We start from the raw sequence: 17,078 nt of genomic DNA, 5'->3' as shown, positions 1-17,078 counted from the left end.
AACTTCAGGTGAAGGATGTGGCCTTCAGAGAACATGGAATCAATTTGGTCTTTTTTAATTTGTGGATAATTTACCTAATACTTTTCTCCCTATTGAAGACATACACTCACTGCACTGAAAACTGTTTACAAATGTTTTTTCTACATTAAATTGATTTTCTGGGCAGGAGCTAGGGAATGTTTTCCGGAACTAATTTGAACTCTTGTCTAATTAATATTCAAGCCCAAAATATGTTATCTTTGCATGACTGTGCAATTATTAAAGGCAAAAACATCAACTGTGATGGCAATTATTTTTCTTTCTCTTCCCCATTTTTTTTAAATGGCAGTTCACTTTTTACTAGCACAGTATGTATCATTTCTCTCCCTCTTTTAGGCTATGATTGAAGAAGCCATCATCAGAGAAGAATCTTTTTCAGTTATGTATACGCCATTTGCTATAAAAGCAAAGGCTGACAAAATAGATAAGATGAAGGAAGTTTTTGCGAAAAGGCACCCTGACTATGTGGAGTACATATACACAGGTGAGAAATGGGTTTTAGATCTGCAACCAGCATTGGATTTTATTCGATTGTGTGGATTGCATGTTGATGGTTGACCATGCATTTGTTTTGTGAGTGGTTGGGGCCTGATGCTGCAAATTCTAACTCATCCATGAACTATAGGGTTGCCAACCATCCAAGATTGCAAGAGTCTCCAGGAATTAATGATTAATCTTTAATTAAAGATTTACATTGTGTGATCAAACCAAAGTTGGCAATTGTAACATCAGGTGAAATTCACTCCTGAGCAGAGGGCCAATGCATGATCTATGGAGCACTTAAATTATTGAACAGAATAAGTGAGGGTTAGGTTTGTAATGACACCCTGCAGAAGGGTGAATTCTCCCCATGATTCTTTGACTTCCATTATTGCAACAAAGCTTTGGTAGTACGTTGATCTTGGCAATGTGCTCTGCAGATTGTTGGGCTTGAGTTCACCCTAATCTTTTGTTGGGTGTTCCACAGTCAATGGCCTATGTGCTGATGAAAATCTGCCTCTTACTGATTTCATGCTCCCCCACCCTGCCCACCACCTATGGGCACTAAGAATTGATGGTTTCTAGTGGTCATGAATGGATAGCCAGACCTCATTCAGAACCAGAATTCAGCGTAGGACCCAGAAGTGAATGGAGATCCAGTGGAGAGCATCAAGTTCTGGTGTATGCAGGGAAATCCTTTGTGTGACCTCCCATCCCACCCACCTCCCATTGTCACCTACTGATTGAGTGAATTAACATAGTCTTTTCCTGACTAGATAAGCACTTAGATCACAATGAGTAGGTCCTGTCTTTGGGGGGAAGGAGCATGGAAAGTGGATGATGGGTAAGGCATGTCTTGTCAACATTGCTAACTGAGTTACCTGGAGCAGTGTTGGCTATGGTAAGACACTAATGAGTCACAGTGTGTCAATGACTGAAAATCAGACAGAAGGAGGTAAAGGTCTCTGTATCAGTCAAATAGCTCAAGAACCTTGGCTCCCATCACAAGAACCCACATTACAGCTGTCACTTTGCAGGCATTTCTAACATAGGGCTCCAGAATACTGAGATGCTGTCTAATTTCTAGTGGTGATGGCCTGGATCAGAGCTGAGGTTTGCTGATTGGGCTACATGGCTATACCACTCTCCGGCTGTGTCTACACATGCCCCAAACTTCGAAATGGCCATGCAAATGGCCATTTCGAAGTTTACTAATGAAGCGCTGAAATGCATATTCAGCGCTTCATTAGCATGCGGGCGGCAGCCGCGCTTCGAAATTGACACTCCTTGCCGCCGCGCGGCGTGTCCAGATGGGGCTCCTTTTCGAAAGGATGCTGCCTACTTCGAAGTCCCCTTATTCCCATGAGCTCATGGGAATAAGGGGACTTCGAAGTAGGCAGGGCCCTTTCGAAAAGGAGCCCCGTCTGGATGAGACGCGCGGCTGCAAGGAGTGTCAATTTCGAAGCGCGGCTGCCGCCCGCATGCTAATGAAGCGCTGAATATGCATTTCAGCGCTTCATTAGTAAACTTCGAAATGGCCATTTGCATGGCCATTTCGAAGTTTGGGGCACGTGTAGATGTAGCATGCCATATCAGCTCTGGGAATAAAGACTTCATGCTTCAGGGAAATCAATATGGAACCTTTCCAGATCACTAAAACTTCCACGATAAAAAACAAACAAAGAGTCTAGTAAGTCCAGGCACTTACTGCAAAGTCATGCAAGTATTGTACACAACTAAGCACATTTATTCGGTTCATTTTATGTTTTGTTTTAAAAATGTCACTGTAAAGACTGATCACCTTGATCTTACAAGTTGAAGAATACCCCTATGTGTGTGTGTTTTTTTGTTTTTTTTTAAAAATAGAGAACATAGGGACTTGTTTGTCATGGAGGTTATAAAGTAGCTGTCTTCTGTTGACTTGCTGATGTGAATTTGTGGAGAACTTCCAGGGAACAAAAGTATTGGCATGAAGAGGAGTATAATATAAAGCTCCCTGAATCTGACTGAAAATTAAACAAACTCATACCTCACAGAATCCCATCTCCTCTAAGCAATACAGAGGGAGGGTGACATTTTTCAAAAGCACATGTATGACCTAGAAGGACAAGTGGCTTTGAAAGTCAATAAGAGTCGTGCACCTAAATCACATAGGCATGTGTGAAAATGTCACCCTTAATCTTTTTTTTTCAATGCTACACCTAAGAAAAGTAAAAAAAGAGAACAGGGAGGGAAAAGGGATAGGACCTTGTCCTAGATCACTTTAATCAATTATTTTGCTTATAAATAAATCTAATGGACCCTCTTCTGGCCTCTGGTGCATGGATATAACACCTATAAGACTTCAATGTTGTAACTTCTGTTTGCCAGCCATGTAACTGAAAGCAGAATTTGGCTTAGTGCCTTCTCTGGGAAGTATACTGTGTTTCTGAGGTCATAATTGAGTTCATTGTGTACAGTGTTCTATGTAATGTGAGTAAAAACACAGTAAAAGATTTAGCATGGCTTGTGTTATTTCATTTGCTTTTGTGACTGTAAAGATGCTGAACTCATAGTTCTAAAGTCTGGAGCCCTTGTATGTTCACAGAACACATAGAGCACAAGCAGTGCAAGCTTCTCCACCAATATCCTTGTTTCTGACCTGGAGGAGCAACCTCTAAGGCTGAGATCTTAGGAGAGGAAGAAAGAAATTAACTGTCCCTAGAGGCTATCATGAGGCAGAAGATGAGGGTAATATCTACCACCAATTGTGTTGGGTTTTGTGACTTCTCTAGTCAGCACTGTAATGGACCGCAAGCCATTCCATTTAGTTAATCAAGGAGCTAGTGACTATCATAGTTCAGGGCAACTGCACTTCGTGCACCAGCAAAGACAGCCACTCTAGGTCCTGGCTCTTTAGATGTGACCCCTCTGGGTTGCAGACTGTCATATCTCTCTCTCTGTCTCCCACTCCCTTGCCCAGAAGTATCTCAGAAAACATAGTTCCCTTCCTTAACTGTGAGTTTTCCAGCAAGCCATATGGTCTAACCAGGCCATAATCTACACACTGTTTTCTCTCTGGACAAAATGCTCACAGTTGTAGGGCTGGAGCCAGCACTTTCTGAGTAGCACAGTTATTCCTAAGGTGAAAGCATAACAGAGGAAAACAATAAAAGAACCTACACACCATTTAGTTATCTTCTCAGTGATCACCCCCAATTTTAGGAAAAGCTCTTCAAGGTAACCAGTCCTGAAAACCCCACCCAGGGGTTTGTCTGTGGTTACAAATTCATAACGGCTTTTCCTCAGAACAAAAACATAGGTTAGCCTTTCTTTTATAGTTGGATTTTTGATATTCAGGGACTGGGAACAGGTAATCAGTTAGACACCATGGTTCTCACCTCTGAGTGTAGCTTCAAAAGGTTGTATCCAAAGGTGAGAATTTGCATTTACATCCTCCCAGGTATTTCCTCGGAGACTCACCTATTGTCTGGCACAAGATTTAAAAGCTGAAGCACATAAAATGTTTGTTTCCCTGTTAAAGAAGTTACATATAATCATACAATTATACATAAACTGGCCATGTAATACACTTGACTGCATGGCTACTTAAACTTAATTCAATAAGCTCTCACGAAGATATTGCTGGAAATTGCCCTTTCTGTCACAGTGATGATTTTCCATCACTGACAGATTGGTGGTCTGAACTTGTAGCCTGCAGAGGATATGGCCCATATCCCATATATCTAGGGTTTTAAATGTGAACTAAACTACTTCTCTAAAAATGCAGTTTAAAAAGTAAGTTTAAAATACCAGCTCTCTTGTGATGTTGTTGTGAGTTAAAATAACCTTAATCATGTAGTTCAGTAAAATTCATTCATCCAAATCTTGGTTCAGGTTTTGACTTAATGTAAGGATGTATCATACTGAATGTCTCCCCATGTTTTCCTTTGATCCACAGGAAGAAAAGGAGGTATATTTTTAAATTCAATACAGCCTATTTTAAACTTGAATCCATCAGAGACAGAAAGCTTTTAGAATATAGGTAGTGGTTTAAGAGGAACAATTATAAACCCCTAGGATTTTATAAAAAGTTACATAGGATTTCAGTGGGTAGTAGTTTTAATTTCTAGCTGTTAACCACCTGCTAAGTAAACTGTGTATATACAACTGAGATCCAAAGGATGGAATGGTACAGCACAAAATTTAAAGTATTTGCATAAAACCAGAATGCAGTTGTGATGCCCACAGACCTAGGTTGCTGGCCCTGGGGATAGAATCTGCAAGCATAGGGTCCAAAGCTCAGCACTCTACCATGTGAGCTAAAGGCCAGCTTTCTCTCAGCTAGGGCTGTAGAGCAGAGACTTCACTCACCCTAGATGAGATCTTAGTGCCTCTGAATACTACATGCTTCCCTGGACTGAGAAATTGTGCCCTAAGCTTCTGAGACCTTCCAGCAGTTATTTCCCAGCTAATGCATTACGTGTAATGCTGACAGACCACAGGTTGCCAGCCCTAGGGATAGAACCTGCACACATAAGGGCTGAAATCTTGCACTCTACCACAGGAGCTAAGGGCCAGCTAGTGCTCAGGCAAGGCTGTAGAGCAGAGACTTCACTCACTCCAGCTGAGGCCTCAGTGCCTCTAGTACTACACAGTGTGGCTATGTCTACACGTGAAGCCAACATCGAAATAGCTTATTTCGATGTGGCGACATCGAAATAGGCTATTTCGATGATAACGTCTACACGTCCTCCAGGGCTGGCAACGTCGATGTTCAACTTCGACGTTGCGCAGCACCACATCGAAATAGGCGCTGCGAGGGAACGTCTACACGCCAAAGTAGCACACATCGAAATAAGGGTGCCAGGCACAGCTGCAGACAGGGTCACAGGGCGGAATCAACAGCAAGCCGCTCCCTTAAAGGGCCCCTCCCAGACACAGTTGCACTAAACAACACAAGATACACAGAGCTGACAACTGGTTGCAGACCCTGTGCCTGCAGCATGGATCCCCAGCTGCCGCAGCAGCAGCCAGAAGCCCTGGGCTAAGGGCTGCTGCCCACGGTGACCATAGAGCCCCACAGGGGCTGGAGAGAGAGCATCTCTCAACCCCCCAGCTGATGGCCGCCATGGAGGACCCGGCAATTTCGACGTTGCGGGACGCGGATTGTCTACACGGTCCCTACTTTGACGTTGAACGTCGAAGTAGGGCGCTATTCCGATCCCCTCATGAGGTTAGCGACTTCTACGTCTCGCCGCCTAACGTCGAAGTTAACTTCGAAATAGCGCCCGACGCTTGTAGCCACGACGGGCGCTATTTCGAAGTTAGTGCCGCTACTTCGAAGTAGCGTGCACGTGTAGACACAGCTTGTATGAGTCAAATAAGGACTAGGCCAAATAGAGCACATTTTGAGATGACAGAAGTGGAAATCAGTAGTGACTCTAGCAAAGTTAATGGAGACCAATTGCCATAATACTTGGAAAAGAGAAATATCTAGCTCTATTTAATTTATGTGCTGTTAAGCCCAGTGAGCAGTAGATGGGAGTCTTTGTTATTCTTTGGTTGTACTTCTAGTCATCTTAAAAGTAGAGCTAGCTGAAAACAGAATAAAAATATTGTGAACACTGTCACTCAGATTTCATCCTGTTTTTGTGAAGGATTGTGGTATTCGAATTTTTCATTTTCATTTTGTTAAGAATTAAAATTTCAGCAAAAAATGTCATTACAATTTTATATTCAGGATTTTTTTGATCAGCCAGTCAAAAAATTAGATAAAATTTTCATGAATATTTTTACCCTTTTTGGTGAAAATTTCAATTTCAATTATTAAAATTCATTGACATTCAGAATTTTAAAAACTACTTATAGCTCTGAGTTGGCACATAAAACATGTTTAATGGGTTTCTGTGGTCATTTCTTTTGGGTGGTATCTTATGTTAAATTGAATTAACCAGTATTTGTTTAGTCCATTTCTTTTTCAATGGAGGAGTTTAACATTTTTCAAGAAAGGAACTAACTTAAAGCTCTCAAGAAGAGGCCAGGGTACCAAATGCTTTTGTTCTCTTCCAGATCCTCATGGATTTCATGTCTTACCACAGACAGTGGATTGGGCTGCATTGCCTCCCCAACAATATTTGTTGACTCTGGGGTTCAAAAACAAAGACATTGGGAAATTCTTGGAAAAGGTATCAAGTAAAAAACTGCCATCCTTTTCAGGTAGGCATTGCTGATTTGCTTATTAGTTTAAATGCAATGTGGTTTGTCACCTGTATAGACAGAGATCTAACTGCAGCATTCATCAGGGGAGTGTGCAGAAACACAGGCCATAGTGGGCATGTCTGCTCCATCATGTAAGCAATCACTCACCTCCTCCCCTGCTCCATACATAGACAGCCGTCACTTTGTTTGCCAAATTCCAGAGCAGGCAGGTATTCATTTTCAATAATTAATTTGGCTATAGAGAGAAAGGAGGTCTAGTGCTTGTAGTGCGATATTAGCACTCAGGAAATGTGACTTCAATTCCCTCCACCCCAAGGCTTGCATAGACAAATTTTTTATTTTCTGTGTGCCACAGGGTCCCATAGGCAACAAGGGGTTATTAACATTACCCAACAGAGGTGCTGTGAGGACAAACATAGTAAAAATTGTCGGGTGCTCAGGTACTAGAGACAAGTATTGGATTAGTGTGTGGTGGTGCACAGTGCAGTTGACTCCAGCTGAGTTATGTAGCTTAGACTCAGAGAATCATTTTTTTCTCAAGTCTGGATACAAAAACAGCTCCTACAAAACCTTAATTGTGCTGAAAGCACTCATCATGCACTCATCTTTAGAGGCCAGTCATCTCCTCTCTCATTTTCGCCAGAGGGAGTGTGAGGCTAAAAATCACTCACCTCACCAAGGTGTTGTGAGGCCTAATTAATTAACATTCAAACAGAAAATGCTGCAGGTGTGCAAAGTCATATAAAAGGTATTACTATTATTAATTTGATTATGGTGCCACCTGGAGACTCCAGCCAAGAACGAGGCCCCTTTGAGGTAGGCACTGTACAAACCTACCATTAAGAACCAGTCCCTGCCCTCAAATAGTTTAACGACTTAATTAGATGAGACAAAGAAAAGAGTGGGAGGAACAATGTAATGGTTAGCAAACGTTACATCAGCACCAGGGTTTTTTGTGTTCAGTTGGTTTATTCCTGTCTTTTCGTTTGTGTGGAGGTAAGGTTTTGTTGGAAGGGGAGTTGCTAAACAGAAACAAAGGAAGGTACAGAGCACAATGAAGGCAGGGTGTAGTCAGTGTACAGCAGACATGGCCCAACTGTAGCTCATGAGCTTCCTGCAGCACTTTTACACTTAGAGTGTGGCTCATGGAACCCCTCTACCACATGCAGCTTCCAAGCTCTACCTAAACTTGAGGCTTCTTCTCTGTGGTGAGTTAGTAGGACTGGAGGTTTCTACCTTGCAGGGAGGCGAGGAGTCTAAGGGAAGGGGCACCACCTGATGAGTCAAGTTATGCATGTCTTGTGGCCATAGGCAGTAGCAGGTGACTCCTAGGCTTGTGAAGGTTAGCTCCGCCCACCTCCCGCCCCTTCTACCTGGGGCCCCACCTCTTCTGTGTGTAATGGAGCCCAGCCCCCAAAGGCCTCTGCCCCAGGCTAGAACCTCCAGCCCCTCCCCCAGTCCTGGAGGACCAGGCAGTGTAGACCCAGCCTCCCAGCCCTGGAGTGCTGGGCAGCCATGGAGCACAGCTGCAGCCCCCCTGGGCTGTGCCATAGAGCCCAATCCCCATCTTGCTTGCCCCACCCCCCCAACGGTTGGAATCCCCCCACACCTTCCAGCCCCACTGTTGGGCGTGCAATGCAACCAAAGAAGTCACAGTGCCAGGAGGATGGGTGGTGTGGGTGGTACAGCTCCAAACATGCCTGCCCAGCCTGTGGCCGGGAACAGCAGGTGGGAAGGGGTCTGGATGTGGATTACAGGCATGGACGTATCAGGCGTTTTGGAAAGTCCCATGCCTCTCATACCCAATGTCCATACTTGTAGATCTCAAGTGTCTTAAGATTATTGTATGTGCCTCACAGGTCAGTAAGTTTTGCTATTGCTGGGGTATAGGAATAGTGTAGTATTCCTTTAAATCATTTGTAATCCATCTAGTGGTGCTGAGATATTTTTAAAAACTTGAGAAACAAGCCAGTGCAGCAGTTAGGAGGTAGGTAGGCCTTGCATGTTGGCATGTATTGAGTAAACACAATTATATGGGACCCAAATGTGTTCCCATGGTTCTGTCATATTGTTGTGCAAAGATCAAAATATTCAACAGTGGAGGCAAGTAAGGAAAAAGAAGGGAGGAAAGGACCATGCAAGGTTTGGGGAGGGAGGCTGAAATATGAACGTCATGAAGGAAGGGGCTTGGAGTGACCGTTCTGCCAGCACAGAGGGGAGAGTGGCCAGATTAAAACTGGAATAAAATAAGTCAATCAGGCTCTGGCAACATCATCAGTTTCCAGAGGTCCCTCCTGCCACTGACTTTTTCTGCTCCTGCCAGCTGATCATCTTGGGTGGCTTTTCCTAGTAATTTCTCACTTCCCTGAGTCCACATGGTTTGCTAAATCCCCTGTAATACCTTGCATGAAGTGTGCACTGGTCTAATCAAAAATAATATCAACGTTTATTGTTTCATTTCTTAGAACATAGAGCTCCTTTTAGTCCTCTTACAAGAGAAGAATCAGTAAGGCACTTGGAGACCGTAGGGAAAAAGATCTTGCCAGTAATGGATTTTATCAGAGGCACCAAATTAACTGTGGGTATAGAATTTACTTTGTAGAATGCAGTGAATGCCAGTTTAAAGGTTTGTGTTATGTGAATGATTAATATGTGTTTTGTTGATGTCCTTTAGTCTGTTGTTTCAGATATACTTAAATGAATCTGTAATTTGATAAAGAAGAAAATGTATTTAGTTAGTGGTTCTTTGCAACATGGTCAAAAAACATTGTGAGTTGTGGCAAACTCTGCATGTATGTTTGCAGAGCACTCAGCAGACTTTCCTGTGCCAGGACTGCAATTTTATAGCCCAGCAGCCCAAGTCCTGCTTGTCTGAGTCAGCTGATACAGGCCAGCCTTGAGTGTTTTATTGCAATGTAGACAAAACCTTAAAGTTAATTCCAGTCCAGCCTCTACACAGTAAAGTATGTGAAATTACTTTCAGATCTGATACAGATATATTGTAGCTATATTAGCATATTCCACAGCATACTTTTTACTATGACATACAGTTTTTTTATCACTTTGTATTCTGTTTAGCAGAAAAGGTCAAAATGAAATTTGCATGAAGGCTGGACTATTTTAAAGCAATTCTTAGATTCTTCTCCAGAAAATAAGTGGAAGAAACCTCTTCTCAAGAGACAGCAAATACTAATGTTAACTATTTTCCCTAGCAATAACAGTTTTCTACCTGTCCATATTTTGGAAAAATCAAAGGCATTTCCTCATCAAGCAAATCAGAGGATTGAAATTCTTAGTCTCTGGCAGTAGGTAGGAGGCTAGCAAAAACTGCTACTTAGCAACCTCTATCAAGTAAAATACATTACCTAAATAATAGACGAGCTCTATCTTCTTCACTCTGACAGTAAGAAATCAACAGACAATAAGGGACCCATCTCACAAGTTCAATGGACGTGAAGGTGCTGAGCACCTTGCAGAAATGAACCCTAATAAAACATTTGCTTCTTAGACCAGCAAGAGGAAGGTGAAGGAGTCTCCTGGCAGACATCCCAAAGGAAGCATATATCTTTTTGTTTTCACTGTTAGCGTGCCTCTTAGAATTCATCTGTCCTTGATCATTCTCTGACTGACCCAAAGTTCCTTCTAAATGGTGTACAGGCTGATTTGAAAATGGACCACTTTGAAAAAGTACACTATGGCTGGGTCTACATTTGCCCCCAACTTCGAAGGGGCACATTAATCAGGGCGATTGGAGATTACTAATAAAGTGCTGTGGTGAATACGCAGCACTTCATTAGGCTAATTCTTCCCCCCGGCAACTTCAAAATGTCAAACTTTGAAGTGCCAGCATGCATGTAGCACTACTTCAAAGTGCATTTACTCCTCAAAATTTTGTGCAGTAAGGGCACTTTGAAGTAGCGCAGGCACTTCGAAGTGCCCACAGCTACACGCATGACAGCACTTCAAAGTTTGACACTTCAAAGTTGCCGGGGGTGGGGGGGGGGAAGAATTAGCCTCATGAAGTTCTGCATATTCACTGCAGCACTTCATTAGTAATCTTCCATTGCGCTGATTAACATGCCCCCTTTGGAGTTGGGGGCAAGTGTAGACAAGCCCTATGTGTTGCTGATGTGTTTGCCCATCTTTAGCATGAGAAAAAAACATCTTGAATGACTCTGCAGCTTTGATATTTCCAAGGATATAATTCTGTCTGAAGTGAATAGCAAACTTTCCTATTGACTTCAGTGGAAGTAGAATTACACCACAATTTTACAACATAAAAACAGCCATACTGAGGCAGAACAATGGTCCATCTAGCCTAGTAGCCTGTCTTCTGAGAGTGACCAATGGCAGGTGCTTTCAAAGGAATGAACAGAACAAGGTAATCACCCAGTGATCTTTTTTAGAACCCAGTTGTACTTTTACCCTTCACAGTAGTCCCATGGAAAGAGTTCCACAGGCTGACTATACATCATGGCTGCATCTACACTACCGCCACCCTTCAAAACAGGAATGCAAATGAGGAAAATTGAAAATGCAAATGAAGCACAGATTTCCTTATTTTTTTACTTCATTTGCATAATCACATGTTCAAAAGAGAGTCTTTCAAAAGAAAAAACAGCAGTGTAGATGGAGTTCTTTTGAAATAAAACCCCATTTTCAAAAGCACCCTTCTTCCTGAAAAAAATTATAGATGCTAAAACAGCAGCCATTTTAGCAGAAAGTCATAGATGGGGACTTTGCTAGAAGAGAGAAAAATCTGAGACAAAACTAGTTATCAATGATTTAGAATCAGCAGCTGCCAATCTTGCACAAAAATATAAAGAAGGAATATATTATTGGGAGGGAGAACTCTTCCTTTCCTTCAGTCTTCTTCATGCAGAATGATCCTGACAACATAGCACCCCTGACCAAAAAAGTCAGATTACAAAGCAATCCAGACTGTGATGACAGATTTCCACAGACTGTTCCAACTCACCTTTGAGCTTGCTGTAGACATAATAGTACAGAGCAAGGTCTATTCTGCTAACCCCGATTAAAGTCTCACTCGGGCCATGGCAACAACTGGCCAGTTCTGTTTGCTTGAAACTATCCTAAATTTTTCTTGAAGCCAGAATTTCAGTTTCTGTGCTATTTTATGACCTGTGTCGTTGGTGGAAATATTTTAGTGCTAAAACAGAGCTAATTAAACAGTAGCAGCAGTCCTAACTATAAATCAATCCCACCGCTTCAGAGGTGCGGCACAATAACTTGGAGCTAATTATGCAATTCATTCAAGCTTTGCTGCTTATAAGTCATGGAGTTAGTGATAAATATATGCAGAACATACACTGCGCTCCCAGCTGTGATATTCTTGCTTTCGTTGAATAGTAGTACCTTGCTACCCCACTGAGTCCTACTGAAATCAGTGAGTCTGTTTGCATAACCAGTAAGACTGAGAATGAATAAGGGTTCCACGCTCTAGTAGCAACTTCATCTGGTAGTAACAATTCTTTAAACTTCCAGACATTTACACCAGGCTCACCTCTCTGGTATCTGAGTGGCTCCCATTTCCTGCTCCCACAGAAGTCTTTCCTGATGGGCCCAAAGGAGCAGCAGCAGATTTTTATGCTAGGGCCAGATTAGGACCCGCTTTGTAAACCAGAACTCTCACAAATAGTCCCACTGGGCTAGACCAGAGGTCAGCAACGATCAGCATGCATGCCAAGAGTGGCATGGGAGCTAATTTTCATTGGCATAAGAAGCAAGAGCTCAGCCCTGCCCCTCCTCCCCCACAGAGCCAGGAGCTTGATCAAAACCATGCCACCTGTAGTTATTAAAAGACCAGATAATGCTACCAACCACCACCTAAATGTTAAAGATCTGCACCTTAATTTATTTATTAATGAAGCTGTTGTAATTAGGACTATTAGTGACTTTAAAAAGCATCACCAGCAGTTGGACTGTACATAATGGACAAAAGGTCAAATTTCGGCACTCTGCCTCCAATAGGGTGCTGGGCTCTGGACTAGACTCTTGCCACTTCTATCTATGCAGAGTACAACCTCGTTCCTGAAGCCATCTCCTATTTATGGGCTAGGGTGCTACATAACATAACCAAAGGGAGCACAAACCCTTAATGGGTTCCATAGCAGGACATACAGAGATAAAACACACTTAGGGGACAAACTGCATTGCTGTGTTTTCAGTTTGCAATGGTGTTTATTATAAGGAGATTCCAGGGTATGTTAGCTGGAGAATCCTGAAGGCATTGCAGAGCTGCAATGACAGATTTTCGGAGATGGTTCCAACTCCCCACTGGGCTTGTTCACAAGGCACAGTATCATACTCAAAAGAAGCTGATAAAATGGAGATACCATAAAAATGAAGGACAACAGTTGTAGGGATTAGGATTACATAAATTTGCAAAGTTATTTTGCTCAAGACTGGATGGTTAGACGTACCACTTGCATTTGATGTCAGAGTTCCTGCTTTAAATCTAAGATGAACAACCGCTTTGTTTCTCTCATAATCTAGGGCTCAACAAGCCAATTTTATTAATGAATAGAAGGTACATGTATATTATTTCTTAAGTAGTATCTAGAAAAACAAGAGGAGAGATACCTGATATATCTCAATGTCATGTGAGACCAGGAATAACAGTGAGAAGTTCTCAAGGACACTTAAGGTTTCCTGTATATTACAGACTCTCCAGCTTCTTTTTCAAAGTCTTGCTTTGCTTCAGGTTTTGTGCTTCAGAGCACCCTCTCACTGCCCAGCTAATGGTGTCAGGCAAGCTCCACCTATAGTAGATGGGTTTTTTGGGGATTGGTCCTCTACACTTAAAATGAGCTTCCAAGGACTTCCAGAGCGGTCTCTGAGCAGGTATTGGGGAACCACTTCTTAGATGTTCCTGTACTTCCAGATCCCCCATGAGTCCACTACTTTTTCTTTTAGATGGGCAAACCCCATCTGTCTAAATTCAGGGGGAACTCTTGTGATATTTCTCTTTTAGCTGCAGTTTGCTGTGAGTTTTCTCTGTGGGGGGGAGTAATCTGAGCCAGCGTAACTTCGGTCTTTGACTTCATTGAGCCAATACATGGGAGTAAGAGCCCTAAAACTGTTAATTGCAATTGTAGTTTATTCTGTGTGAGGCCTGGATGATGGCGTATGCTTGTGTGCATTTGAAAGGGGAAAAAGTTGTGATTTGTCTGCCAATTAATGTGTTAGTCCTTTATTGTGTTCCTGTCAAAAATGCATTTTCAACCCTTATGATGAATTTGTTACATTACAGTTCTATTTCTCAGACATTTAACTCTTCCCTCAATTAAATTGGCCAGTTCATTTCTCCTCAAGCCTCCATCCAAGACTGTGATTTATTTAACCTTCATTGTACCTGTTGAGGCAGTTTCAGCTTTATCGTTGGCTACTTTATTATGTTTTTGCTGCAGCTTACTAGACTCTTGAACTCCACTATAGTTCATGGAATTCTCATCATGTGGTTCATATCCCAGAGAACTCTTTTGTGCCAGCACCAGTTGTTTACACTCTCTTTCTTCATTTTTCATTATCACTGAAACATAACCCCTGACAATGTTCAGCCTGCGATAATTCCTTTAAAAATATCCTGCTGTCACTTATTTATTTACTAGTGGCCCACTATAAACTTCAAGAACATTGCAGTGTCCATACAGCACAAGCTGTGGTAGGCATCAAATATATTTTCTTTGGAGGCATGATGTGTTCTTCTAGGAAATCAAGATAAATTGTGATTTCCTTTTAGTTTCTCCTTTTACTTTAATAACAACTGGAGAAGCACATTCCCCTTTCCCCTCTGCCCCAAGACAGCATGAGTCAGACAAATGAAGAAGTATTTTAACCTGTTCCTAAGATGATTAGTCAATATACTCCTTTCTTATCATTTACGTGGGAGTGGGATGTTGGTTTGTTTTCAGAAATCCAGAAAACAACTTTCTGCTGCAAGTAAAAACGTTCTTTGACTTGTTTTCATTTGTTGCACATTGAGAAATTCTCTCTCTTGCTCTTAATGATTGATTGCTCTTCTTTATTTGAATGAATGTATATTTATATTGTTGAATGATACAAGCCTTTTCCTTGACATTGAATTCTAATTATTCTAATTCATATCTTGAGGACATAGAAAGCCTGTAGAATAAGGCTTTTCTCACTGTAAAAATGATAATGGGGCTGAGGGGTGGAATCTCTCTGACCAATTTCTGCCCCCGAAAATTTGATCTGAAGTTCATTGAAGCCAATAGGACTTAACACCTTCCTGAAGTTAAGTACTTTGCTGAATAGAGATGAACTTCAGTACATGCTGAAATGTTTCGCTAAAGTGTAGCATCACTGATCACACTGTGTACGTGGGGAGAAGAAACAAATGTGGCTTGCTACATTTCCTGTTCAGGGATATGGTTCAGTGAACCCACATAGTGGATGTACCCACCGGATATACACCTGTCCCTGCTGCAGTCCTCTTATCTAACAGAAGCTGTGTTGAGCTGCTGGGGTTACATTCTTTGTGGTACTCAGAAGACAGCACAATTTCTCTTGCATAGAATCTGTGGTGGCCTCTTCTGTAGTTTTGTAATTTTAACAGTAGGAGTTGAGGACGTAACTTACCTGGAGAGATGAAGGGATTATTTGCTTTTACTTACATAACTGCCCATCTTCCCTTCATGATTAGGCTTGAAGACACTGATTTCTAGCTGCAACTCTATTCCTTTTCCCATAGGAGCAGTCAAAAATTATAAGCAAAAGGAATTACCTGCATTCACAACTGCTCAGTTTAGGAGCCTAAGTATTAGTAACAGTCAAATATGAAAATAATCATTAACAAAATCAGAGTTTTTTCCATTTCACAAACTTTGAAAGGGACCTTTTTTCAATTTTTGTGAAAATTTCCAATACCATTTTTATCAAAAAAGGTAACAAAACCACTATTAGAATGCACATCGAAATCTTCCTTTTACTGAAAATCCATGTTTTTTCTAAATTACAAATCATTTGATTACCTTTTACGTTAAAATATCAATTAAAAATCTCAAACCTTTGTGAAATACCAACAGTTAAAAGTCAAGACTTTTGCCAAAAAGACTCATTTCATTCAAAATTTTTTAACCAGCCCATTAATTTTCTGATAGGACCCATAAACCACATAGCTAGGCATCTAGCCGGATGCAACCACACCTGCAGTGTTGCAGCTATAAGTGATTGTGAAAATAAAGATCTGCCAAAATTATTAGAAGCTGACTTGAAAATCTAGTCCAATATTTTGAATTCCAGGCTCTTAAATAAGTGGTCTGATTTTCAGGGATGCTGAGTGTCCACAGCTCCAACCGAACATATATGTCCCTCTAATCATGGGTAGTTTGCTTTCATGAAAGCTTTTCAGGAGTTTCGATGAGAGACCCATGCACCCTTCAAAAAGAGGGTAATCCAGGTATTATTTCCCTTTTACAAATTCCTTGTTCCACTTTCCTCAAAATACTTGACTATGCTCAAAAGCCATTTTTCTTAAACTTTTGGAGACCACAGAACATTAAATAATATTTTTATGTGAAACACCTATGGAAATGTTCTTCAAAAAAAATCATTGTCAAATCAAAAACACCCAAATAGCAACACACACAACAAAAACAAGAAGTAATTTAATCAGGTATCATAACAATGAAGAAGTAACATTGTTATCTGGTTTTAATAACAGAAAATATATACTACTAGTGTACAGTATCAAAAAACTGTCAGATGCTCACTGCACAGCTGCAAGTTGTTCAGGGAACACCGGTGTTCTGCGGCACATAGTTTAAGAAACACTGCCCTAACGATCTGATTTTTAAATGTATTTAGGCAAGTGGTGTGATTTTCAAAAGAAATGATATACATTAGATACCACAGTTAGGCACCAAAGCCCTTTTGAAAATTCCAGTAGGCATCTATCTGTATCTTCAGGCACTTTTTAAAATCTGGTTCTAAGACCCTAATCCTGCAAACGCTTAGCCTGCACTTAAATGTAAGCATCCAACTGGGCCACTTACATGCATAAATATACCCCTTGTCTAAACGCCTGCAGGACCAGAGTCCAACTTTGCAGCTTTCTGGTGGTTAAGGTCAGGTTTGAAAGCTGTGGATTTTCTTAGCTGGTGAACATGCAGTAGATTTACGCATTACATAGTTTCTTCAGCCCCTTTGCTAAAATATTAAAAGCCACACATAAAAGCCAGACAATATTTTAACAAAGAAGATTATGGAAAAGGCTTTTCTAAGCAATGACAAAAAAAATCACATTAATATTGGGTAGGTGCAGCCTCCCACTTCCCATCTGGTTTAAGCTATGTATTTATTTTTCGAGTACTACT

The 17,078-nt window shown here is 41.4% G+C and overlaps 1 protein-coding gene across 1 annotated transcript in view; it reads left to right on the top strand.

Annotated features, from left to right (window-relative positions):
• The window catches only part of SPATA16 (spermatogenesis associated 16), a 127,561-nt gene that overhangs the window by 83,788 nt on the left and 26,695 nt on the right, over positions 1 to 17,078 (top strand). Inside the window, exons 5-7 of the mRNA XM_075004443.1 lie at positions 376 to 523; positions 6,571 to 6,717; positions 9,186 to 9,298. Coding sequence (XP_074860544.1) covers positions 376 to 523; positions 6,571 to 6,717; positions 9,186 to 9,298 — 408 coding nt within the window. The remainder of the gene's footprint in view (positions 1 to 375; positions 524 to 6,570; positions 6,718 to 9,185; positions 9,299 to 17,078) is intronic.

The sequence above is a fragment of the Carettochelys insculpta genome, chromosome 10 (genome assembly GCF_033958435.1).
Source record: "Carettochelys insculpta isolate YL-2023 chromosome 10, ASM3395843v1, whole genome shotgun sequence".
Lineage (NCBI taxonomy): Eukaryota > Metazoa > Chordata > Testudines > Carettochelyidae > Carettochelys > Carettochelys insculpta.
Note: the sequence above shows the minus strand (reverse complement) of the source record. Positions and strands in the feature narration are given on the sequence as shown.